The 25,285-nt window shown below is 35.8% G+C and overlaps 1 protein-coding gene across 2 annotated transcripts in view; it reads left to right on the top strand.

Moving 5' to 3' along the window:
* LOC142342414 (uncharacterized) overlaps positions 1-25,285 on the top strand; it is a 150,524-nt gene that overhangs the window by 7,933 nt on the left and 117,306 nt on the right. Inside the window, exons 3-4 of one of the 2 annotated variants that reach the window (XM_075393735.1) lie at positions 4,174-4,405; positions 14,513-14,907. The exons of the other annotated variant lie outside the window; for it this stretch is intronic. Coding sequence (XP_075249850.1) covers positions 4,174-4,393 — 220 coding nt within the window. The 3' untranslated portion in view covers positions 4,394-4,405; positions 14,513-14,907. Of the gene's footprint in view, positions 1-4,173; positions 4,406-14,512; positions 14,908-25,285 lie in introns of those variants that run through there. 2 annotated transcript variants of the gene reach the window in all.

Here is a 25,285-nt window from a genome sequence, read left to right as displayed (position 1 = left end):
GGGTTGGGTGCGTCCACCAATACACACTAGTGGCCCATTATTATCTGAATACAAGGCATAATTACAGTGTTTCTACTAGCTAGCGTTTTACGAAAATTTCAAAAATTAGGCAAATTGAATCAAAAGTTTGAATGACCCCAAAATTCCATAACCTGTCATGGTTCTCTTTTTCTCATTACACGACAATGCATATCACAGATGCACATCCTGTTTTGCTTGTTGTAAGTTTGAAGTTGAATTAAAGAAAACACGGCGATCGACCACTCGGACCGGGAAAACAGTGACTCCAGTAGGTTATCGTTCCCTGGTGTCGATTTTTAAGGTACATAGCCGAAACAATTAATTCCTAGCATACTTGATTTGAACGCTTTTTAGTTCTATGAACTTTGTCTCGTTTTGATTTGTTCAGTATTTTAAAAAATGCTAACAATTTTAGACCGCGAAGCCCTGTAGCGGACATCTTGCTTATTGCTCGATTGTTAACTTTCCCTCTAGCATAGTCTTATCAATGTATCTGGCTAGTATGAGCTACAGGATCAATTTACTACACTTTTGAGCCCGTATGCTTTCAAAATAATTCTTCTCACAAAAGTCAAGCGCAATTAAAATTTGTAGGCGAGCTTCTCCGTGAAAATAGATTTTAAATTATAAAGAATAAAAATTTGATATATATTTTTCCACCTACATAATTGCGTTCTTTCACGTTCTGTTTCTACTATTTTGCGTTTATAAGTTTTAATGTATTTTACTGTCAGAATGTTGCAGTTTTTTTAAATCTGAAACATGTAAATTAAACTAACCACTTGGTTAATGTTACATGTTAGAAATTTAGTTATCAAACATTACTATTTTCTAATTCATAACAAACTAAAGTTCGGTTTTCTTAAAAGAGTTTAAAAAGTATGTTTGAATCCTGCAACCCTTTTGTCTCTTGGAACTCTTTCGTGCCGTTTAAGCATTTCAGCTGTAACTTTTTGTTTAAATTTGGTCTTCGACGTTTCTTTTCTAATTGTAATTAGAAGTGAGTTCCTTTTCGAATAAAGTTACGAACAATTGAACCATTACTCCATTTTGACTTACATTTTTGTTCTAAGAAAAAGTTATGAGTTCGTTTGTTTGCAATATTTGGCACGTTTTCTAAAAATCTGAAATGCTTACTAGAGTGATTTCTTGTTTGTTGGAGAATTTTGAAAAATCTATTTAATGACACCCGTGTTATTTGGAGCTCTGATGGAAGAATTTTAGTCTCCAGAAGTAGGTCTCTGGCACTATCGTATTTGGTTCTCATAAAGCAAGCTTTTATGCCCCAGTTTATCTCTTTGTTGATTCTATCGATAGAGTAAGATGGTAAATTTTGAAAACATTTGCACTAAAATCTATATGAGACAAAACTAATGATTTAAAAAGATTTAATCTTGTTTTTGGCGGTACCTGATAACGAACGAAATATATTGATCTGATTGCTGAAGCCATTTTAATGATAACCTTATTAAGTTGATTTTGGTATGTCAGTTCCCTATCAACTATTACACCTAAATTACTACATTTTTCAGATGCTTCTAATCGGTTTCCCTTGAATTAAACAGTTTCAATGATGGGCTATTTTTCATTCCTGAACACAATTAACTCCGTTTTTGCCTAATTCAAGGTTAACATTTTGTTTCATATATTGATCTGTCTTGTTTAATGTATCTTCAGCTATTAGCTGCAAATTTGCTTCATTCTTTGCATGACATAGAACTGCTGTATCATCGGTAAACTGTAATACATCACAATTCGTTGATACAGATTCTTTGAAGCCGTTTACAAAAAGTATAAAATTAAAGGCTCTAAGACAGTTCCCTGAGGAACACCGTGATTTATTACAACCCAATCTGATTTTGCTATCCCATTTTTTACACTCTGTTCTCTATCAGAAAGGAAGGAGGTTAATAAGATTCTTGCAATATCTCCAATTCCATACCTTTTTATTTTGTTCATAAAAATATCTATAGATATTGAGTTTGAATTTATAGCCTTTGCTAAGTCTAAAAAAGTGTGACAACAATTTCGTTTTCGTCAACGCATTGGTTTATTTTTTCAGTTAATGAAATGATATTATCGAGACAGGACTTTTGCTTTCGAAATCCGGATTGATTCCTGTTAATCAGACCATTAGAAATAGGTGGTGAGTTAGTTGTTCAAGTTGTAATCGCTCAAAAGTTTTCGCTAGAGTTGGTGTGACTGATGTGGTTCGATATTTTTTTGGTTCTAGTCGGTCTCCTTTCTTATAAACAGGTGTAACATGGGCTGCTTTCAAAATATTAGGAAACGTGTTTTTGTTTATACATTCATTGACGACAAATTGTAAATGAGTTCCAATAGACAGTTAACTATCTTTTAGCGCCCATGCTGGTATGTAGCCCGGTCCAGGCGATTTATGCTTAGGTAGATTGATATCTACCAGGTTTGAATTGATATCAAATTTGTCACAGGTTGACTTGATATCGAATTTTTGAGGAACCTTTAATCTTTGGCAGGGTCATCAGACCTAACTTTGAGTTATGGAGGTAGTTTAATTAACATTCACAATCATTTTGAAACATTTATGTTTCAATTGGAGCTTTAAATGGACATGCGCGTACCCAAAACTCTTGTTAAAATAGCATATACCACAATGAACTGTCTTATAAAAAGATTTAATGACGTCAAAGTTGGGAGTCACACAAAATGGATCAAATGACTAAAAATTGCTGGTTGTACTCTGCCTATCAACTTTGCAATCTAATAATAATGTTTTTCACTGAAAATATTAAATAACTGGGCGATCATATTAATGCCTTCAGATTTCAGAGGCCTATCTTGTTGCGAAATAGATGATTCATATTTTTCTGACAGGAGTGATTGAGTGATGTGATTCCTACAGGAAATATAATGCTACAAGATGTTATCAGCTTTTATACTCTCCAATTTTCCGATTTAGATGCACGTTTCGAGTACAAAAATATTTTGAATGAACAATTACGCGGCTTGCTTAACTGAAACCCGTTGAAAACTTCGCTGGAAAATTTTGAATACACATTTAAATCTTAAAAACTTTTTTGTTCCGGCGACAAATCTGTTATTTGCTGATAGCGAAATTAGGTACGAACTTTTTTTAAATATCAGGCAAAAAAACATTGCCAAGTCATCTGGGTATAAAGCTATGTCAGAACACCTACTGAATTCAATTTGTGGGTTGCTTGCAAAAAATTTTCTTCAAGATCAGGTCTTCTCATAATATAGATAAAATTAATTATTCAGCAACATTAGATTTTGAGCAATGTAGTAGTTTTACACTATTCTTAATTGGGATAGCGTGTTCAACCTCACGTCTGATCAGTTTTTTAAATATATGCTGTGTCGTATAACTCTATGTTTTTTCAATCAAAGCAGTTAGGCATGGGAATCCGAATCAAAAATGAATTCTACAAGAGTATTATAATCAACCAAGTTTTAACTTTAGCATGAATTTAGCAACAAAAGTCTAATTATATATCATTTTTGGTGATCAATTGATCGGTATTAGTCTATGTTGATACTTTAAAACAAAGCTGATCAACAAGGGGGTGGAGCGGGCGACGTTGTCGGGATCGTAACAATGTTAAGTGATCCGAGCAGTTGGTACTTTTCTGAACTGCTCAAACCAAGTCACCGGTCTTAGGGTGTTGCGCTCAGCCGGCGTCTGCCACTTAAAAAGTCGGTTCGGTAGTGGGGCGTAATGTCTGATCCAAATTGTAGATACGCTTTATAATGGCGAGGAGATGCTCTAAGAGTGGGGGTAATAACGAGGAAATGAAGTAAAATCTGGGTTAATAGGTTGAAATTCTAAATTTCCCTCCTTTACCCCCTCTCACTCTCACATTGTTTATTGTATTCTCCCCATTACCCCCCGTCTTACAAAAATTCAACCCATTACCCCCACTCTAACAGCATATTCACCCCGAAATCACCTTTGTTTAAAATCATCCGTCGTTTCCACCTTATTACCCCTTAAATATGGTGTAGATTTGTGAGGCAAATTTTCTAAAAAGTCCTCATTTTGCCCACGTTCACCCATTTTTTTAAGGACTGAAAGCCGGAATAGCACGAAAGTAACTGGGATTCTCTGGTAAGTTGAGAAACTTTTAATATATATAGGTTGTGTTAATTTAGGTTCAGTGGGTTCGATTACTACTCTGATGTTCGTGACTACCCTCCAGGAGTTCACTTCTTCCTAATGATCTGTGGCTTGATAATAGCAGGTGCTGCAGTTGCACGTATAATTCTGTTCGCAATCATGCGTCTGAGATTGAGAGAGAAGTACAACATCAGAGGAGCATTTTGTGAGGACTGTTTGTACACCTGGCTCTGTACTCCATGTGCCACTTGTTAAATGATGGCAGAGGTTAGAAAGTTCTACAATTTTTCCTGCCTCCCAGTGGCAGTATGTAGACATTAACGCGGGTGTGTCGGTCAGAAAGTACTTATGACCAAAGGCCATCCAAAACGACGCGCGGGGAGGGGTGTGATGCTGGTGTGCGGTGCGGTGCAATTCGGGCATAAGTTAATTAGATAGCACACAACTCAACACATATGCCCAAATGTGATCACGTATAGCCTAGAATGAGCCACATAATCTTGTTTTAATTGATGTTCAAAAAGCCACATTCTGACCTGTGTGGCCTAACGAGCCAAAATATAACCTTGAATGGACAACAACGAAATCAAAATCTCTTTATGAATGATCTTATGCTGAGGGTTCGTGCCAGTTTTGTCTACTGTTAAAACTTGAAGAAAATGTGTAAAGAATGAAATTTAAACCGGTTCTTATTATGGTATATAACAATGGCATGTTTAGGATTATCTATTCAGCTGCAAATGCTAATTATTTTGACAATAATGTAAAAAATTAGGTTTTTTTGATATATAGTGTTAGAACATCGATCAAACTATAGTCTTGAACTCAGTGAGAATTAGAAAGAAAGTTTAACATACCAGATTACAAAGACAGGAGCAAATTGATTTTGATCACAGAATTTATATAAATGAATCGTCAAGAAATGGTGCTTAGAATCAATGTTCGGTTCAAATTGGTGAATCTAGATAGCTAATATTAGAGTAAGATTATTTGATGTTAAATCTTCCCAGCAGGTATTGAATGATTATGATACCACCAGAAATAAAAATTGAAATCGTAGAATAGTGTAAATGAATACCATCTATGGTACCCTCTGCGACTGAATTTGGGGAAATTTCCAAAAGCAAACCATATTGGATAACCCCTGCGACCCCACTGTAAATCATGGTGCCAAGATTAGTAGTGTATTTTGACTTTCTTGCACTGATAATGGGTATATATTTAGCCAATTTTGAGCCTTTTTTGATCCGCAAAGTCTAATCACCATCTTGATCTAATAATCAGATCTCTCCTGTAAATCTCTAAATTCTACTTTAAAATATCATTCTTGTTTTAATCTCAAATTGAGAAATTAGTTTTTCTACTTAGTTAAAAACTCCTTTTATTCCGCTTGCGAAAACCCATAACCCACCAAGTTATGGTCCCAGCAATTTTCTAAGACACAAAAATTCTAAAACGAAACTAATTTGTTGTTGACAGTCATAATCTTTTTGTGCTGAGTACTTTTTCTTTTCACTTTGTTTTGCCTACTCAGGAAAGGCACAGGACTTTCCAATCTGGAGCACAAGATTTGTGGCAATGATGCAGACGAAGGGACGGTACAAACCACTACTTGGGACAGAGGAGCAACCAAATGGGCCTGCACCACTAGCCAATGGGGCGAGCAATGATGAGAAGAAGAACCACAAGGTGCTGAAGGATGCTTATGAGAAGGAAGTTGCAGACATCAAGGAGAAACGGAACAATATGTGGTGCCATTTGGCACTGACTCTAGATGCAACAACACTCATACTGATGAGACATGACTGTGTGGGAGATAACGGCCTAGGAGATGAAGCAAAGGCTTGGAAGCTTTTGCAGGAGAGATGTCAGAGTGTGAAGACGCCAACTGTGCTGACTTTGGTGGCACAGCTTTTTCGACTGCAGCTCGAAGCTCGAGGATGCTTAGAATTTGGATAGTTTCTTCATCAGAGTACAGGAGTTGCTCAAAAGGCTACAAAAAGCAAGGGAAGCAGTCTCAGAGACCCTCTTCAACGTCTGGTCCTCAATGGTCTACCAATGAGGTTTGAAAGTTTTGTTATACTGGAAAGCTTCAACCCGGCCACGAGCTTCGCAGAGTTGAGGAAAAGGCTGCAGAACTTCAATGATTGAACAGCTGTGAGGCACAAGGGACAAAGTGGTTCAGTGGCACTGATAGTGAAGCGTGACTTCAAGGGGGGATCCAAGAAAAGAAACTCTTCTGTGTGTGGCATCCCTGGACACTTTGCCAAGGACAACAGTAGGAAAGAGACGTCACAATGCAGCAAGTGTGTTGAGGAGGATCACCTAGACAGGTCAAGCATGAGACAAAAAGATGGAGGCAAACAGGAGTAAGTGGAAATGGGTCCAATATTGGCTTCACCAGACGAGGAACACTGGGCAGCTCTTACCCAATGAAAGACAGCAGGCATGCTAATGGACAGTTATTGTAACGATCTCATATTGACGAACATCGACACGTTCCTGGACTTCGTGCCCATTCAATCAGTGGGCACATCAAATCAGAAATTCTTACGGAGAGGCTTCCAATTTGTTGGGCAGAGGCTATGCGAAGATCAGCATACTCTCAAACAAAGGGGAATTCCAATGCGAACTCAAAAATAAGTTGTGTGAGCCTGAAAATTAATCAAACCTCTCATCAGTCTCAAGATGCACCGAGTGGGGAAATAGCTTCACTTTGGAGAAAAGAAATAGCTGCCTAAAACTCCAGAAGTGAACTCGGGTAAAACTAACTCGAGAAAAAAATTTGATTTACTTACACTGCAGCTTTTCTAGAATCCAAGATGAGTTCAAACAGCTTGAAACTTGAAAGTAGAAAGAAATGGCACATACAATTTGGTCATTTGAATCAAGCAGATATGGTCAAGAATGCACCAGAAACAGTGGGGGAACTCGATTATGTATACAATGTGTGGGCATTGGCCAAGATCACAAAGACTCCAGTACAAAGAGTGACCGAGACCCAACCAGAAGAGAAGCTGGAGAGGGTGTTCACAGACGTGATGGGACTTTTCAGAGTAGAGTCACAGTCAGGGTTCCCGATCTGCATTGTGTTTGCAGACCAGTACACGAATTTTGTGTTTGTTGACTTTCTTAAGGCAAAGAGTGAAGCAGTGGCTAGACTGAAGTAGTTTGTTCTCTGTGTGGTTATGCCCAAGAAGCTGAAACAAGACAATGCGAAGGAGTTTCTCTGAGAGGAATTCAAGATGTACTGATTAGATGCAGTCATTCGACAGGCAAAGACCATACCGGAGACGCCACAACAGAATGGGATAGCTGAGAGGTGGAACTGGGCACTGCTGGAGATGGCAAGGTGCTTGCTTATTGACCTTGGTCTTCCCAAGATGAAGTGATGAGCAGCAATACTCCACGCAACAAGGATCAAAAACTTTGTTATGAGACGAGGAGAAGAAAAATGCACAGCAGAGTTGATGCGAGGTATAAAACCTAAGCTTTCAATTAGTAAATTATCCATTTGTGGCTGCACAGTCTTCACGAGGAAGAGGGACAGAGACGTCAGAAAACCTGAACCCAAGTCACTGGAAAGAAAGTTTGCACGTTACATTGTAGGAGACAATGGATACCTGGTGTACGTACCCAAAACACGCAAGGTGATGGCAGTTCGAGATGTGATTATCAAAGAGTCCCAAGTGGGCTTAATCCATGACAACACAGAGACGCCCGACCTACTAAATGAGTGATCACAGCAACTGGGGATCTGGCACCCAGATGATGGTCATCAAGACGATGACAACAAAGAGGAGCAGGGAACACCTACTGCTATGAAGGAGGCGTGGCATGACGCAGAGAGCGTGAACACTCAAGAAACGACACTGAGACGAGATGCCTCGGATGTTGAGGAAGCAGCACTAGACAATTAAAATCCTGCAACAGGAGGGATTCTCAGATAATTGGAGTTGCTGGAGGACAGTGACATAGAAGAATGCTCACAGTCAGAGACGGTTGGCTTCTTTGAAGAGGCAGTGGAGCAAGTGTACAGGGCAGAGCCCAAACGGAGGATACGAGCAAGGAAATTTCCGCATTTTTTTGGAGAAGTCAGGACCCATCTTGCTGTGACTGAAGGTGACCATGTGGAGCCCAAAACAGTCTACGAAGCCAAATAAAGTGACGATTGTGACCAGTGGCGTCGGGCAATGAAGGACGAGGTTAAGACACTCCAAAACAATGAGGCTTGGAAACTAGTGAAACCAACCACAGAGAGGTACATAATACCGGGAAAATGGGTCTACTAATTAAAATTGGGACCCAGTGGTCAAGTGAAAAAACACAAAGCACGCTAAGTGACGAAAGGCTTCAAACAAGTTGAAGGACTGGACTACTTTGATACTTTTGCGCTTACATGCTAGCAGAAGACATTCAGGATTCTAGTTCAACTATCAGCGAAGCAGGGCTATGTGATTCACCAGTTTAATATCAAAACATATTTCCTGCACTCACCAATTGAGGAAGAAGTGTATCTGGAATAACCACAGGAGTTTGTAAAACAAGGATCAGACGGGAAGAAGTTAGTATGTCGACTGAATGAATGAATTTATGGTTTGAAACAGCCAAAAAAACTGGTATAAGGAATTTTCAAACTTACAGATAGAGGAGTTCACCAGAAGCAGGAACGATCATTGCTTGCTCGCGAGAGCAGAGACAGAAGGTCACGCCTTCATCTTGGTCATGGTTGACGAGTTCATAGTAGCATCAAGAGGCATGACAGTGAAATCCGATGCCAAAAAGGAACTCGAGGCAACATTTCATATGGAGGACAGGGAGATTAAACTGGTTTTTGGGTCTAAGAATCAGACGAGAAGAAGGCAAAGTCACAGTCGAGCAAGAACGTTACATAGAAACAATGCTTGAGCGCTTTCAAATGGATCAATGCAAACCCTCAGGAACTCCAGCTGAAATTAATTTGAAACTTCAAACAGCGCAGAACGGAGACGAGGAAGTGGACCAGAGGCTCTACAGAAGCTTGGTTGAATCACTTCTGTATCTGGCCAAACAGACGAGGCCAGACATCATCTATACAGTCAACAGTCTGTTCAGACATATGAATGCATCTACCAATCAACACTGAATGTGCGGGAAAAGACTTCTGCGACTTCTTCAAGGTTCAAAAGGTTCAAAAATTATTTACACAAAAGAAACTAGTTATGATTTAGCGAGGGAAAGTGATTCAGACTGATCTGGTCATGTAAATGACAGAAAATCAACGACGGGGCTACTACTTCAAGCTCAACGGACGTTGCGCAGCACGCAGCTGGGTTGTAAAAAAACAAGACACAGTTGCTATTTCTTCATCAGAAGCAGAACATCAGGGCATGGCAGCAGCAGTTCAAGAAGGATTGTATCCGAAACAAATTCTGGAGGATTTTGGCATCCAACAGAAACATCGATTAGCAATTGGAGAAGACAACCAGAATTGTATGAAATTGTGCCAAAACCCAGTCATACACAAGAGGAGCAAACACCTTGAGACAAAAATTCCCTTCATTCGCTATAAGACGGAAGATGGGACTATTTCAATTCAATACGTTCTTACTGACAAAATAGCAGCTGACATCTTCATAAAATCTTTACCCGTATCAAAGGTGGAAACATTCAGAACTCTTTTGATGGGAACAGACTCTACGCAATCAACTCAACTCTGAGCGGGGGTGCTATAATATCGATCAAACTATAGTCTTGAACTTAGTGAGAATTTGAAAGAAAGTTTAACTTACCAGATTAGAAAGACAGGAGCAAATTGATTTTGATCACAGAATTTATATAAATGAATCGTCAAGAAATGGTGCTGAGAATCAATATTCGGTTCAAATTGGTGAATCTAGATAACTAATATTAGAGTAAGATTATTTGATGTAAGATTTTCCTAGCTTGCATTGAATTATTATGATACCTCCAGAAATGTAAACGAATTCTTAGAATAGTGTAAATGAATACCATTTATGGCACCCCCTTCGACTGATTTTTGGAAAATTTGCAGAAGCAAACCATATTGAGTAACCCTTGCGACCCCCACTGTAAATCATGGTGCCAAGATTAGTAATGTATTTTGACTTTCTCGCACTGACAGTGGGTATATATACAGCTGATTTTGAGCCTTTTTTGATCCGCAAAATCAAATCTTGATCTAATAATCAAATCTCTCCTGTAAATCTTTAAATTCTAACGTAAAATATCATTCTTGTTACTCTCTCATTTTGAGAAATTATTTTTTCTACTTAGTTAGGAACGCTTTTAGTCCGCTTGCGAAAACCCATAACCCAACATAGTTGGTAAAAAATGTTACGAAATATAGCACAGTTTGCACTGTTTGCACAGTTTACGGCACTTGTATTTGTAAACAGAGAAAAAAATACTGGCAAAGTTACCAATATTTTTTACAGACCAATTGTTTAATTTCTCAAATTTTAAGTTGTGTGAATATACAACTTTCAACAACCAAAAAGATTTAAACAAAGCAAAAGTTATAAATAGAGAAATATAAAATTAGTATTTTATAGGACTAAAATCAATCGCTGGAACTTTCAGAATTTATAAAAGGAAAAACAAATCCTTTTCAAGAAAAATTTAAAATTTGATGTATTGAAACTGGTATTTTTTCAGAACTAATTAGCTAATTGGTGCCAGTGTCACGCTCAAAAAACTGATGGAAAACATATTTTCCCCCTTTTTCGGAATGTTTAACTGCGTTGTCAAATTTGAAAGTATTTTGTCACAGGAACCCAAGATATTAATTTGGTTATCAGGGGAACTTATTCAAGAGAAAATGCATAAATAGCTGCCCAAACAGAAAAGAAATTCAAACTGTTGTTTTGTTACGTTTAGTGTTTTTTAAAATTCTTCAATGAGATATTTTAATGCAAGGCTTGTCTAAGTGTTGGGTAGGTGATCAAATTTATCGAACGCAAATCATATTTACATCGAACGCAAATCAGCTCAATAAACACATAGTTCAGATACCATTGTTACAGGATGAAAAAAGAGTTCACAGTAAAGTTAGATTTCACAAATTTTCAATTCCAAGTATTATTTTGAAAGTCAGAAAAAGGGAGCACCAAATTGAGACAATTTGTTGGTCACCTCTTTAATGGCGCAAAACTGTCTCATATTCAGCCCTGATGAAAACTTTTTTAAAATTATAAATTAAATTTGAATCTTGCTTTCACATTTCAACCAAATCAGATTATGAACTAACTAGCACACTGTTTTCATAAGCATTGTATCTTGGAGACATGCAGAAACGGTTACAAAACAAACCTGACGAATTCACAAGACCTTAAATTAAGATTAATAGGTACTAATTGGATAAAAACAAATAAATGAGATATCGGGATTTCATTTATTTTGAAAAAAACAGAGCATTTATTGTATATACCTGTCCGTCCACTGCAAATTTTACATCTTTAAGGTTACATTTGGCGTTGTTTTCCCTCAGGAAGTGTAATTTTTCTAGATTTATTTCAAAAGATGAGCATTGTAACAAATCTTATTGCAAATTGCTCAATATTGCAAATTCTGGTATCCCAGCTGCTGTTTTTTGGCCACCCTTTGCGTTCACCAAGCGCATATATTCACTTCAAATATATTGTCTTATGGGACCAATTCTATTCCAAGACGACAATTTTCCAAGAAAAAATTAGAAGTTGAATTATTTCAGGTTCTTCAATGCTTTCGTAAAAACGCCCAACATAAGTTAATGAGTAGTTAACTTCACTTCATATGCGTCTATACCACGTAAATGTGTCTTTATTTAAGAAATTGGCCTGAAAATATTTCATGCAAAATATTTTTTTTAATGTGAATAGAGCCAGGATGGTTACTAAGTATGATCATAAATGAATCTTTCGAAAAGTTTTTTTATCATGTAAGATCTTGAAAGATGAATATAAAATTCTGCGGGAAAACCTTGTGAGAGGATGCATTCTATTTTGCAAGAATCTTACTGGATCTTACAAGATAATCATTGGGTTTTGTCCCGGTATACTTAAAAAAATGATAGAACAGTATAAATCAATAGAGATTGAGCTACGAACATCCAATATTCTGTTGTATAATAACCAAAGAAACAATCTGAGTGAAATAACTTATACTTCAAAAAAACATGCACAGAACGGTTGTCAAGTTATATTTAAAAAAAATTCATTTGGAATGCTTGCATCCTTTTTAAAACTCAATGATAGTCATGTTGTATTCAAAATGAAAAAAATTATCCAATTATAAAAGACAAAACTGTCTTGATAAGAACATGGCAATTGTTAGGTAAAGTCTTAGACAATATTCGGCCTGTATTGCGTCAGGTCTCTGTAAAAGTATGTTTAAGTGAATTTAATTGGATTCTGAAGTCAGTCCGTAAACGGATAGTAAAACAAAATTGCATAATTTTTAAATAAAACAAGTAAATCAGATTATAAACAGAAGGTTGCGATACTTTCGGTTAAGGAAACTTTAGAATGCTCCTAGGACAATTTCTAAGACAATTTCCAGATCTGCATACCAAAAAAGTTAGAGCTTTGCAAAATTTAGAGAATTGTTGACTTGCCGCTCCCGAGTTGACCAACTATACTGTTTTAGTAGAGGGGTTTTCTTTTAATTGACGTTTTTAAAAGCCTTTTTCTCGAAATTACGCGGCAGTAGTGGAATACATTAAAATCTACTGGTTGGGGCGCTGACTCCCCGTGTTGCTCACCAAAATGGTTTCTTAGCAATCATACAAAGTCATATATGATTCTTAGAAACCATACAAAGTCATATATGACTTGTATGAAATCTTGACAATCATACTAAGATCATTAAAAAAATGATTGATGCTTTAAAACAGAGCACAATAGATCAACCCAACAAGTCTTACCATACGTTCAGTCAAAAAGTCAGCAACGACAAAATGATGCCATTATAAACAAAAAGCATCTTAGAAATCATACTAAGTCATATATGGTCGTATGGAATATTGACAACCATACTAGGATCATAAGTAAAAAATTAAAGCCACCTAGAAGAGAAAAAAGCGAAAAATATTTACAATTCTGAAGCCATAAACCAATCGAAGACAAAAAGTAATCTACAATTGAATGTGAAACAGTCACCATTCATATTGTTATCAGAGGTAAAAGTCGATAGAAAACCTCTTAAAAGCTCCGAGAGAATTTTCAATTAAGGGGCAAAATTTTTCGACTCCAATTTTATGTTCCTAGCTATCCCGTGGCCTGAGTACTAAGGCCGTTCCGCTATTGAAAATCCCTATAAAGGTTTGGAACCTTCTTCTGTTTTACACTGTACATACGCAGAGTGAACCCTGTGCCAAGTTTCATTTGATTTGGACCAATCCTTGGTCAGATAAAAAAGTACCTACTTGAAAATTCGTTCTTTTCGAAAATCGAAAATTTCTGTATGAAAACCTCCCTTTCTCACCAGGAGAGCTATAGCAAAAATTTTTTTCGTCTTACAATCTAACAACATAGGGTATAAATCGTGCCAAGCTTGGTTTGATTTAGACAACTCCTTGGTCCGATATAAAATTATTAAAATTCGTTATTCTCGAAAATCGCAATTTTTCATTTGAAAACCTGACTTTCTTTTCTGTTTATCTATTGACTAATTTTCTTGCCTTATGCAGTATAACTCTTACTTCCCGTAAAATCTTCGTTCGATTTGCAGCTCCTGGCTGCAAATTTTCGATTCTTTTAAAGTTCTTGCAAAAAAATGATTTTGAGAAAAAATAGGTTTTTTTCTTAGGTGCCCGCATTCCTTGTGCCCTTATAGGGACTTGTCCCATTTTGTTTTATGACTTCCTTGTCTTTTTATGTTATGGTGCTACATTTTGTTGTTATGGTGCTACGTTTTGCATTGGTCTTATTTTAGGTTCTAGCTTATCCGTTAGCTTTGTGTCTTTTCAGCTATGAGAGCCTCTGTTTTTTCTTGGGCAGCAAGAGAAAGCTCGCCTAAAGTGCGGAAAGTTTTTTTTGCAGCTCGAGATATTAAGAGGTATCACGAAAAAACATGGACACTTTCATCATATTTCTTAAAAATCAAACTAAGACCATATTTGATTTCTTAGTACTCACTAGTCTAGTAGAAAAATCACATGTGCTTATTCGATGTTTTACCGAACGGCATTGTTTATGGTTTCTTTGTTTTAATACAACGATCATTTATGATTTCTTAAAAATCATAGAAATTCATATATGAAAAATGGATATCTTATTAAGATCATACTAAGATATAGTCTATGATTTGTATGGTATCATATATGATCTTAGTATGATTCATAAGAAGTGGCGACTCGGGTCGTTAAATTGTGTGTTACTTCGATAATATTTTCAGGTGGATCACCAGTTTGAGCTGAAAGGTGAGCGGACAATCTTCAGCAGAGGAGTGTAGAAGACACCTCTGAAAAGCAAAGGAAAATCTTTCAATCATGATACAGCAAAACAGAAAAAACAATTCCTCCTGCGTCCCAAATGAAGCCTCGGTTTAGAGCTCAGCTTATGGAAATATTAAATAAAACTCTTGGGGGCGGGGTCATTTTGGACAAAAATTGCACATTCGAGAATTCTATTGAAAGTTTCGGGAGAGTTTTTCAACACCAGAAGCTTTGCGAAAGTTGAGATGCTTGAGCTATTAATCAATATTAGTTTAATCATTGCTTGGATTAATTGTGCAACTGTTTACTTTTATACTTACAGTAGTTTGCTTCTTCATAAATTTCACAACGTTTTTCATGAACGTTTTTCTGACAAGAATAACCGAAAATCTTTTGCTTAAACATGCGAATCGAGTATTCAATAATCATTTTGTCTGTTCAGCACCACCCAGGTATTGTACTGATAGCAAAATCTCGCAAAATCTTGCCAGAATGAATCTTGCAATCGTCTTGTAAGATTGTGCACCATCTTTTCAAGATCTTGCAAGGTTTGAGCAAGATCTTACAAGATAGACGTCGAAAATCAGAGAATCTTGCAGGATAAACTTTGAGCACTTGCAGGGGCAACGGTCTTGCAAAATAAGCGTCGAACTCTTGCAAAACCGTGGTAAGATAGACGCCCGGAAATCTAGTACTAGTTTAAGCTCAGGCCCTTTTAGCTTATTTGACTACTAGAGACGGTGCAATACGATGAGTAGCAGAACCTCAAAAAAGACTAAAAAAGGACGCCAAAAACGAAAAAAGAACAAAGAAAGACACTAAAAATCTCGAGAACATAATTGTTTTAGAGAAAAAAACTAGGATCACAATATTTATATTTCAGCTGTGTGGTACCACAGTAAAAGTGCCATTGAACAAGTTTCAGTTGGAAGGCTGACAAAAGTGACCATTTATGGTTTTCACTTGGTACTTATTTAATTGTCCAAAATGGTAAAAAAAACATTAGACCCTCTCATTAGAAAAACCGGCCAAGAATTAAATTTGTGTTAAAATTTGCAAGTTCCTTGAGCAAAATTGTTTGATATTCATTTTTCAATTTTTAAAGTCGCTTTGCAAGAAAGCTGACCAGATAAAAGCGCCAGTTACAAAAATAAGAATACTAGCAAGATAGGCATCATTAGCAAAACTTTCAAGATAAGCGTCAAAAATGCACTAGGCTATTTCTGTTCTCGGATGCGCTGAAATAATAGGAATTTTCTTAAAATTTAGCTCAAAGTTCATTCAAATTAAAATGTTGAGTTGCAATGAAACTTTTTAGAAGTGTTTTGAATGCATTTCAGCGTACTTCTTACATAATCATTGCAAAACTTCTCGATCCAGCAGATTGTTTTACTTAACTTTTTTTAGAATGGTTTTAGAATGGCTAATTGCAAGTCCTGTACAGAACAAGCTAGAAGCCAGTCTTATAGAGGGTATACTGGGCGATATTTGACAGTTTGGTTTTTACTGTAAACTGAAACCTCGTGGCTAAAAGAGAGGAAGGGTGCCTTAAATGGAAAAGCAAATAGCTGAAACTAAAAACTTGGTCGGACAAATCCAGAATCGACGTTAAAAATAAAAGCGGCTCATCAAACATTCAAATGATTCCAATTTATAACGAAAAAACATCGTACACTAAAAAAATTTTGAAAAGTGCAACTTTCAATGAAAACGTCTAAAAGGACAGATAAAAAGGCAATAATTGCATATTACAAAGTCATTGTTTGATTTCATAAGGGTTAGCCATTAATTAAAAACCACGTGTGAGACAAAACACTTTCAACAACAAATACTTTGGGATTAAACTAAAAAATTATTTCCAACAGGCCTACTGCAAAAGAACTCCTCGAACAATTTTATACAGCTATATTGACCAAATCAAGATGATGAAGAATGTAATGAGTTATATCAAGAAAAAATAACTGAAAATCTGAAAATGGGATATAAAACCATTCGTAATTTAATTATGTGCTCATATATTTTGCAAAAATTTTGACCAAGTTTAGATGCAATGATTGCCAAATGAATTCACACGTCAAACATATCAACTTGACATGAAATATTTCAGACCACTGCTCTGTTGGACCTCTGCAGTTCTCTGGAAGAGTCAATTTCAATCCATCTCTCAATCAATTTTTCATTGCAAAATTTTTTGCTCATTGAACCACAGCTTAGGTTGAAGTGTCAGACCAAAGTGACTTCTGATTAGACCGTTCCAGACCAAATTAACCTCTGATTAGTTTGTCTCAAATCAAATAACTCTGATCAGACTAATGTGCGCTCGAATAAATGCGTGCGCTCGAACTTCACTGGAAGGGTGCTCTGATCAGGCCTTCCCATTCATAAGTGAGGGCTGATCAGACTTAAATCATATTCTCGCCCACACCATTTTCCAGACCATTGGCCAGATGCGCCAGAAATGGCCTCTGATGAGATCATCTCCAAACTGAAATATCAACTGAGGAAGCCGTTTTCCTAATCATCAAAACGCCAGGCGCAAAAACCAATGTTCAGACTTTTGTGCGCTCAGAGTTACTTAAGATTGGACTATCCTTCGCTCAATTGTCACTCCTGATTAGGCTTATGTGCTGAATTATTCCCGATCAGACCCAATTGCGCTCAAAGTTTCTCTGATCAGACTAATATGTGCCTCAATTCGCCTCTGATCTGATCATCCCAGATGGACGTGACCTCTGATAAGACCAAAATCAGACCATTGGGCAGACATTTGTCCACTCAAAACAATTCCCAGACCCTGTAGTTTTGGTTTGGAAACCTACCGTGTGCGTTCGACTTGACTCTTATCAGAGGTCACTTCCGTCTGCCACCTTGACCTTGGTAAGCCCAATTGCTAAATTTGTTTTCAATTTTTCATTCCGAAGCGAAATGTATTATTGTTCTCTTCAGAGTAACATCAAAGGTACCTTTTTACCAGCAGTTTTTACATTTTGCAACACGACCAGTAAGTTATACCAGAATATAAAACGATTAAGTGAAATTTGAACCAAAAATGGATAAGCAAAATCGCACAGTTGTTAGACGCTTTTATTTGAAAGACCTGTCATAAACTCCAACAACAGCAAATGACTTGAATAAACGCATTGTATTCGTATGATTATCACCTGAAAAATTACATTTTTGCAGCACTATTTTTACAACGTTATTAATTTATATCTGCTAATTAAAACGGATATAGATATTTTCAAACTGAGAGAACCACTCCAGATAATTTTTAATTATTATTGTGCAGACCAAAATTCAAACATCCGGCCTTCATTGCTAACAACTTACCTTTGACAATCTTATTTTCAGTTTTCGAGTTTTTGCTATACACTTTTGAGACATGAAGCGTGAACAAATTACCAATTAAATTCTTCGTGTCGCTGCTATGGCTGAACAAAGCCGAGGTCGTGTTCGGTTTTCTTCCAATTTGACCCAAATTCCCGACAAGCCTCCCCCTGTTTATGACCAGTCTGTGGGCGAACAAGGAGGCGAAGAAACGTTTTCAAACTACCAATCTGTGAGGTCAGTTTTGAGGAAGCGTGGTTTATCAAATGGGGCTTTACAGGCGTGGGAGCTACCAGTTGCCAACATTACAAGAGGATAGTTTCCATCTCTCAAGACCAATGATAGTTCCTACTCATGATAGGAACCTGCTTTTGAACCCCCAGGACGGGAAACGTCTAACATTCTTTTGTATCCCTACGAATATTTTGCAATAACTTGCAAGATTCTTACCAGATCTTGCAAAATAAACATCAAATTCGGAGGACTTTAAGCACGATGAATGTTAAAGTTGGGAATTGTCCCAATGCACTTCACACGTTTAGGCAAAGTTTTTTTAAGCAAGTGGTTAACTTTCGTGATTAACTATCTGAAGGTAGCGCTGTTCTCCAGCTTGTTTGTATCAGCTACTACTAAAACCAAAGCAAAGACATTAAATGTAGTTACTCGGTGAAAACAAAATTTTTCAAGCGTTTTTTGTCGCTCTCACTCAGGACAATAAATGAACCAGTTGAAACGACAAAATAAACGTTGCTAGTATTTTTCAGAAGTGATTTGTTTTTTTTTTACAAAATTTTGGAGAATTATTGAGTGTTATTGAAAAAATTGAACCAATTATTTGAGACATGACAGCTTTTAATCGTTTTTTTTAAGTTAACATAACAAACAAACTAATAAACATTGTATCCATTATTTAATTAAATTAAATTTCGTTTTTAAGGCAATTAGTAGTTTTCTGATGAAGGGTAGTTAGTACAGATGAATATACTAACATAGTTACATTTGAAATTAACGAGTAGAATTATGTTTTGAACATAGTTAGAAAAAAGGAGTTTTTGTTTTATATCTGAGATTAGAAAATCAATGAAGGCGCACTGGAATTTAGGATCATCATTCTGCAATATAACTATCAGGCAAAAAGGATAGCCAAGTTTTTGATATGAGTGTTTTGAAATAACCTGTCTCTGTTTAGAAACTATAGGTTAAGAAAACCAATATCCAATTGAGACTCTCAGAAATGACCAAATTGAGAGCTCAAAAGGTTTAAAGCGGATGCAACCAGTTCTGCTAAAAAACGCATGTCATTTGAATATTTTCCATTAAAGTTCCGGGTACAAAATTGCCAAGAAGCTCAGCTTTCGTGAGTTGATGAACCTAAACCCTAACTTTTGTGGATGTATTTAATTAAATTTTTGTTGATGGAACTTCTTAATTCCAAAAATAGCAGTTCTTAGAAGGAGCACTGAATATTAGTTCCATTTCTAGCATTTTGTCTCTACGCGTTTATATACAAACTTTTTAAATCGGCTTAAGTTTCTCCTATTTGAACTTAATCAACCCCAAAATCTTCCCCAGGATTCTTTGTTTTTTGGAACGTTTCAACCATGGTAGTATAAGGTGGTATTTTGAAAGTAAAAGCATTTATAATAGAATTTTTTCCCCGTCTTTTATCGAACAAAATCAGGTTGTGCCTGTATCAGTCTGTTTTTTTTAATGTGCCGGCTTCCGGTGAGCAAGGTAATTTGGCTTTTATGGCTTTACAAGGATAAGAAACTTCTTTCTTTTCTAATTTCATCAATTCTTCAAAATTGTCACTGAAATTTTGATATTTTGAATTTCAAATATGATTAAAACTACGCTATCAAACTGATATTGAGCGAATTCTTTGAGATATGTCAGTACTTGTCAGTTGAAACAACAAACAAAGTAACAAAAACTATATGCATTTTCTCCTTGAACTTGTGTTTTAAGGTATTTGGTTGTTTTAAGATTAAAGGCAGTGCCTATGACTATAGTAACTTAGTTAGATTACCTGTTTACGTGTATAAATGTGTTTCGAGTTTTATAAGAAGTAAGAATTTTTGTCTTTTATATCTAAGATTAGAAATTCGCTGTTGGAGTAATGCAATTTATTGCCTTCTTTCCTCAGAAAAACAATCGGGAAACAATGATGGTCAAGTTTTGTCCAAAGAGTTTTGCAATTGCCAGACTGTATATGGGAAAATGTAGGTTAAGAGCGCTAATTTCTCAATGAGACCTTCAAAAATGTCCATTTTCAGAACTCAGGAGCTCAAAAGTGATTGCACCCAACTCCGCTAAAACAATGCGAGGGAATTGACCGTTTTTCATTAAATTTCCAGGTAAAAACTCGAAGGTCTTTCTCAGACAGATGAACTTTAAAGGCTACATAGCGCGCCAAAATTTTTTATTACTTGCAAAAAATCTGTTCGTGTGAAACACGCAAGTTATTCAGTTTTGGCTTTTTCGCCAAGAATTTACGCACAACACACAGATTTAGAAATGTAAATAATACTAATTCTAATGTATATATAATCGATGGCGAACTTTCACAAAAAAATTAAGATTGACAGTAAAGATAGAATTAATTAAACTTCAAGTATAGCTTTAGATATATTTCTAATCATCCTATCTATACTCAGGATTCGATAAATGATAAACAACGTTAACATCTTTGTTGGTTGTGTCATAAATTTTTTTCTATTTACATCTTTTTTTAAAAGTCATAAATAAGTAAAGCTTCAATATCAGTTTGGTACTGAGCAAACTTATGAGTTTGCTGCACAACTAAAAGTCTATTTGTTTTTAGCTATGTGTCTTTTTAGATAAGATAACTTTTATGATCTGAATTTTGCCCGGTTGATTCCAAACTTCTTATCGTTTTCAAGTTAGACTCAACAGACTCGAACACAAAGGGAATCGGTTGGATTTGAAGTTGACTGTAGTTCTCTTGCAGGCCCGTTTTGGACTCTGTTTCCGTTTCACTCAATTAATTTTTTTTCCATTGAGCGGTCTTGTATAATTTTTTCACTAGGAATGGTTCGTATGACAAAATAATAAAATTATATTTTTAGTTTCAAATAAAAAATTTCATTAAAGAGGTTGGTAAATATTTGCTTAAATCGAGTGGAGAACTGATCAAAAAGACAAGCAATGTTGAGATTTTTGACAATTTGAAAAATTTTTTCAGGCATATATTTTCCTTGATCCGATCTGCCCATTAAAATTCCAATCATTGTAGTCTTTTCTTCCATTTCTTCGACCAAATTGCAATCCGAGTTCTCGACCTTGGTAATTTTACAACAATAGAATAAATAGCTGGTTTAAACAATCCTCATTGCTACTGTAATGTCCTTCACAGAAGTGAGAGCATCGAGAAGACAACGAGAGAGACAGAAGTCCAACTGGATCCACATTGCCAGGGCACTACGCATATCTGGCGAAAGTATGGCCCCAGAGATTGTCAACGCTCACAGGAAATGTTTCCGCTTTCATATTTGTCTAGGTTGAAGTCCCAGACCAAACTAAACTCTATGATCACAACATCACAGGCAGAAATGAACTAATAAAATCTGATAAGAACAATCCCCTCAGATTTGAAAGAACTATGCTCAACCAAAAAGACTTAACCAAAGTTGACTTAAATCAAAATTAACATAACTGCGTTTAAAATGTGATTGAGATTTGTGGGCTCAAAAATCATTGTTCTTTTTTCATACAAAAATTATAGAAAGATAAATAATTTTCAGCAAAAAATATATTTCAAAGATTTGTGTTGGTTTGGTATTGTATTATACACGCGTTGTTTGTAGAATATTATCAACTTGGGACAGGAATTTCAATACTGAATATTGTAGTCAGATGAATCTTATAAATTCATGAGTTAATCTCTTTCAGCTATAATTGAGTTTGATACTTTCGCGAATCTCATTTATTACTTTTTAACTAATTTCTCTTTTGCAATTAGTTTCTACTTTCCGAAAAAAGTCGAAATGACTTTGTACTAAATTTATAAAAAATAGAGCTTTGTTATTGAAATCAGTGGCTTGGATAAACTCAGTTCTTTTTCTCTTTTAAAAGTCAAGAAAATTATCTGAGAGGAACTTCAATGAGTGAGTGTTAAAAGTTTTTACAAAAAACATCACCAACCACAAAACAGCACCTAAATGTATTACTAGATTTCGGACGAGATAAAAATATATCTTGAATAATTTTTCAGCATGCTGCAAAGTAATCTTCAAAAAGGCTGTAATCTTTCTAAAAAATTATTCGTTTTGCACTCTAACAAAGCAACCTTTCTTAGAAAAGCTTGTAATGTCCTGCAAAAAATCTATCTAATGTGAAATTAGAAAACAAGACGCAGCTATGACACCGATTGAAAGACAATGCATATTTAGTCGGTCTATTTTGTACGTTCAATACGAGCATCGACCGGTACCGAAAAAAATTTACTCCCGAAGAAAGTGGCTGGACCTTTCAGGTGTCGACTTCCGTTCAATGCGAAAAGCGATCAAATTTTGTGAAACTGGCTTCCAGAGGTCAATTAAGAGCCTTAATATGAAAAATAGGATCAAATAAATGTGAAAAGTGCTTACGTTTGGCTTTAAGGGCGATTCACAAAATTTTAATCCCTTTGCCGCTCAATTTTACGATTTAATGTTTCAAGATTACTTAATAGGGCACCGCACACATGTTTTCAAATGCACACAGTATTAATATAGAAAAATTGAAATGTGGTAGAAAAGACGAGTAAATTTACTCAAAAATTTGGTAGCGGCGGGCGCCCGGATTGTATAGTTTGAATCTTGTTGACTAAAACTGTTCATTAAAAATTTGAACAGAAAACAGCTAATGATGGTCAACATTGTTTTCTTTCAATTTTAATTTTGAGAAATAAGAAATATTTTTCAGAATAAAAAAATAAGAAAAAGCAAACAAAATTATCAAAACTCTCTATCTCTCTCTCTCAGACACACAGACATCTTCTCTCTTTCTGCATAGCAAGTTAAGCTGACAATTTAGAACGGATAACAATTAATATTCAATGGTCTTTGAAGTTATGTTCACTTTGCAGTTTTTTCGTCTGTTGGTTTCGTTGTCTGAAAAAGTGATTTCAAATTGGTTCTTTTTATGGGATTTCTTTTGATTTTTTGGACAAGTATAGACATGGTTGTTAGATTTCTAAAAGTTCTAAGGGTTTTAGATTTTCGGTTGAACATCGCAATTAATTGAAAATTTATCATTTTTTAGGGTTCTTAAAATCTGAGGGTAAGACTACTTGTAATTTCCGGAGTTGAGTTGAGAGTTACGAGACAAAATCATTTTTTTTCTTCGAAAAAAAAACAAAAATCAACATCTGAATAAGATTGAATTTTTTGTTCTGGCATGCTCAAACGATATATACTCTGCTTGGAGAAAATGAGAGACCGGAGAGAAGGATAGAAAGTATGTGTGAGAGAAAGAGATTTGTCAGCAAAATTTTGGAAATCATTGGCAATAATCAGATGAATATTAATAATATCATTTCGATATTAATCAAAACGTCAGGAACTACTAATGAAACGGAGACAATGAAATTTTGGAACGTAGTGTGTTACTGGTTTTGTTCTGGACAACAGCATACATTATACTATCAGGGGTATTCTTGTACCAAATGATTATTTTGGTAAACGAGTACTTGGACTACAAAGTGGACACTCAGATATCTCTTGTCAGGAACACTAAAGTAGGTCCCAAGTTTGATTGTCATAATAATTTTTTCAACACAAATCGTTTGCAGGGTAAATCAACCAAAGATTTTTTCGATTAGCAACCTATGCCTTAATTCTATGTCAACACGATTTTATTTGCTTAATACGTAATAAATGCTTTTAAATGACTTATGTAATTTTTTGTTCAGTACTGTCAAAATTAAGACAACAGGTAAACAAGTTTTGAAAATTTTTCTCACAATTTTTGTAAACTAAGCTGAGTAAGTTTCCCTGCTGTTATATATATCTGCTGCGTCTAGTGAAAATCAGGTGAAAACCGTAAAATATTGACCAATTTGTTAATGATTTTCCAAATATGAAATATCAGTATGATCAGCATGATCAGTAGGATCAGCATAATCAGCAGGATCAGCACGATCAGTATGATCAGCATGATCAGTAGGATCAGCATGATCATCATGATCAGTATTTTAAGAAATTTGTAAATATTATAAATTATTCATTATTTTCAAAAATTTTTAAAATTTTTCGAATGGCTTCAGATACAAGTGAAATGCAAAAAGCCTTTGCGTGAGTTAAAGAAAATTTGTAGAAAACACTGAAAATCGTTCGATGAAATAAATTTTGCATTATAATCTACCAATTTATAAATCTTTATAAATTATCCATTATTTTCAAAAAATTTATAAATATTTATAAATTATCCATTATTTTTCGACTGGGCATAGCTTCAGCACAATAACGGTTCTTACGGAAATGCAAAATGGTTGAAAATAACACGATAGAGTGCTCTTTTTTGTAAACATCCTGAGAACTCCATACATATGTATAAGGGGTCCGCAACCGGAGAAAAAGAGACAGGCATTTTATTTTAGGCCACTTTTCCAAGTGTGACAGTGTGCAATTCGAATCCAGTGCGCAAGAGTGTGGTATCCAGGGTATCGAAGTACGAGGGCCTGGGAGACCTGGATCTCTATGTGACTACTTCCATGTACAACTCCCTGGCTGAAGATCTGGGTGTAAACTACACTTTCGAAATTGACTGTGGTGACGGAAATGTTGACTGTCCGAACACTGGGGTGAGTTTTTCTCATTCCTAACCCCTGTCGGATATTTGTAAAAGATCTCAATAGACGATCTGCATTACAAGCGTCTAGCGGTACTGATATACATCAATTTTCAAAGAAAGTAGTTGTTAAAAACCAATCAGAAGGATAAATTATAAGTACAAACCGTTCTCATTCACAAACTTTTATCGTACATAGAAGGGAGTGATTTACTCAAAAACTCGTTATACCGGTAGACGCTTGTATTGCATGTCGTGTTGTGCAATTTCTCAATGGCAGCGACCTAATGGGTATGAAAATAGGGTTCTTGTGTGACATACCACATCCCAGGTTCTTAAGGGCGCTGAAATGTTCATTGGGTGAACTGTTCTCTGTAGAATGAGACGCTCTATTACTTGCTTGAGGAAAACTTTAGCATGTATCACTTCTCGAGACTCTTTCTAACTTTTTTGTGAAGTTTTCCAAGCTTTCCAAATTTTTGGGGAAAATACAATGAAAAAATTATCCACATTTGTTGCTGAGTCACTCTCAAGTTCCTATCAAGTGAGTGAGTGAAAAAATTGAAGCTGTGAAATAATAGTAATTTTCGACGGCACATTTTGTATGCGGTTGT

Source organism: Convolutriloba macropyga, chromosome 7 (genome assembly GCF_964194025.1).
Source record: "Convolutriloba macropyga chromosome 7, txConMacr16.3, whole genome shotgun sequence".
Classification (NCBI taxonomy): Eukaryota; Metazoa; Xenacoelomorpha; order Acoela; family Convolutidae; genus Convolutriloba; species Convolutriloba macropyga.
This window is presented reverse-complemented; position numbering and strand designations above follow the sequence as displayed.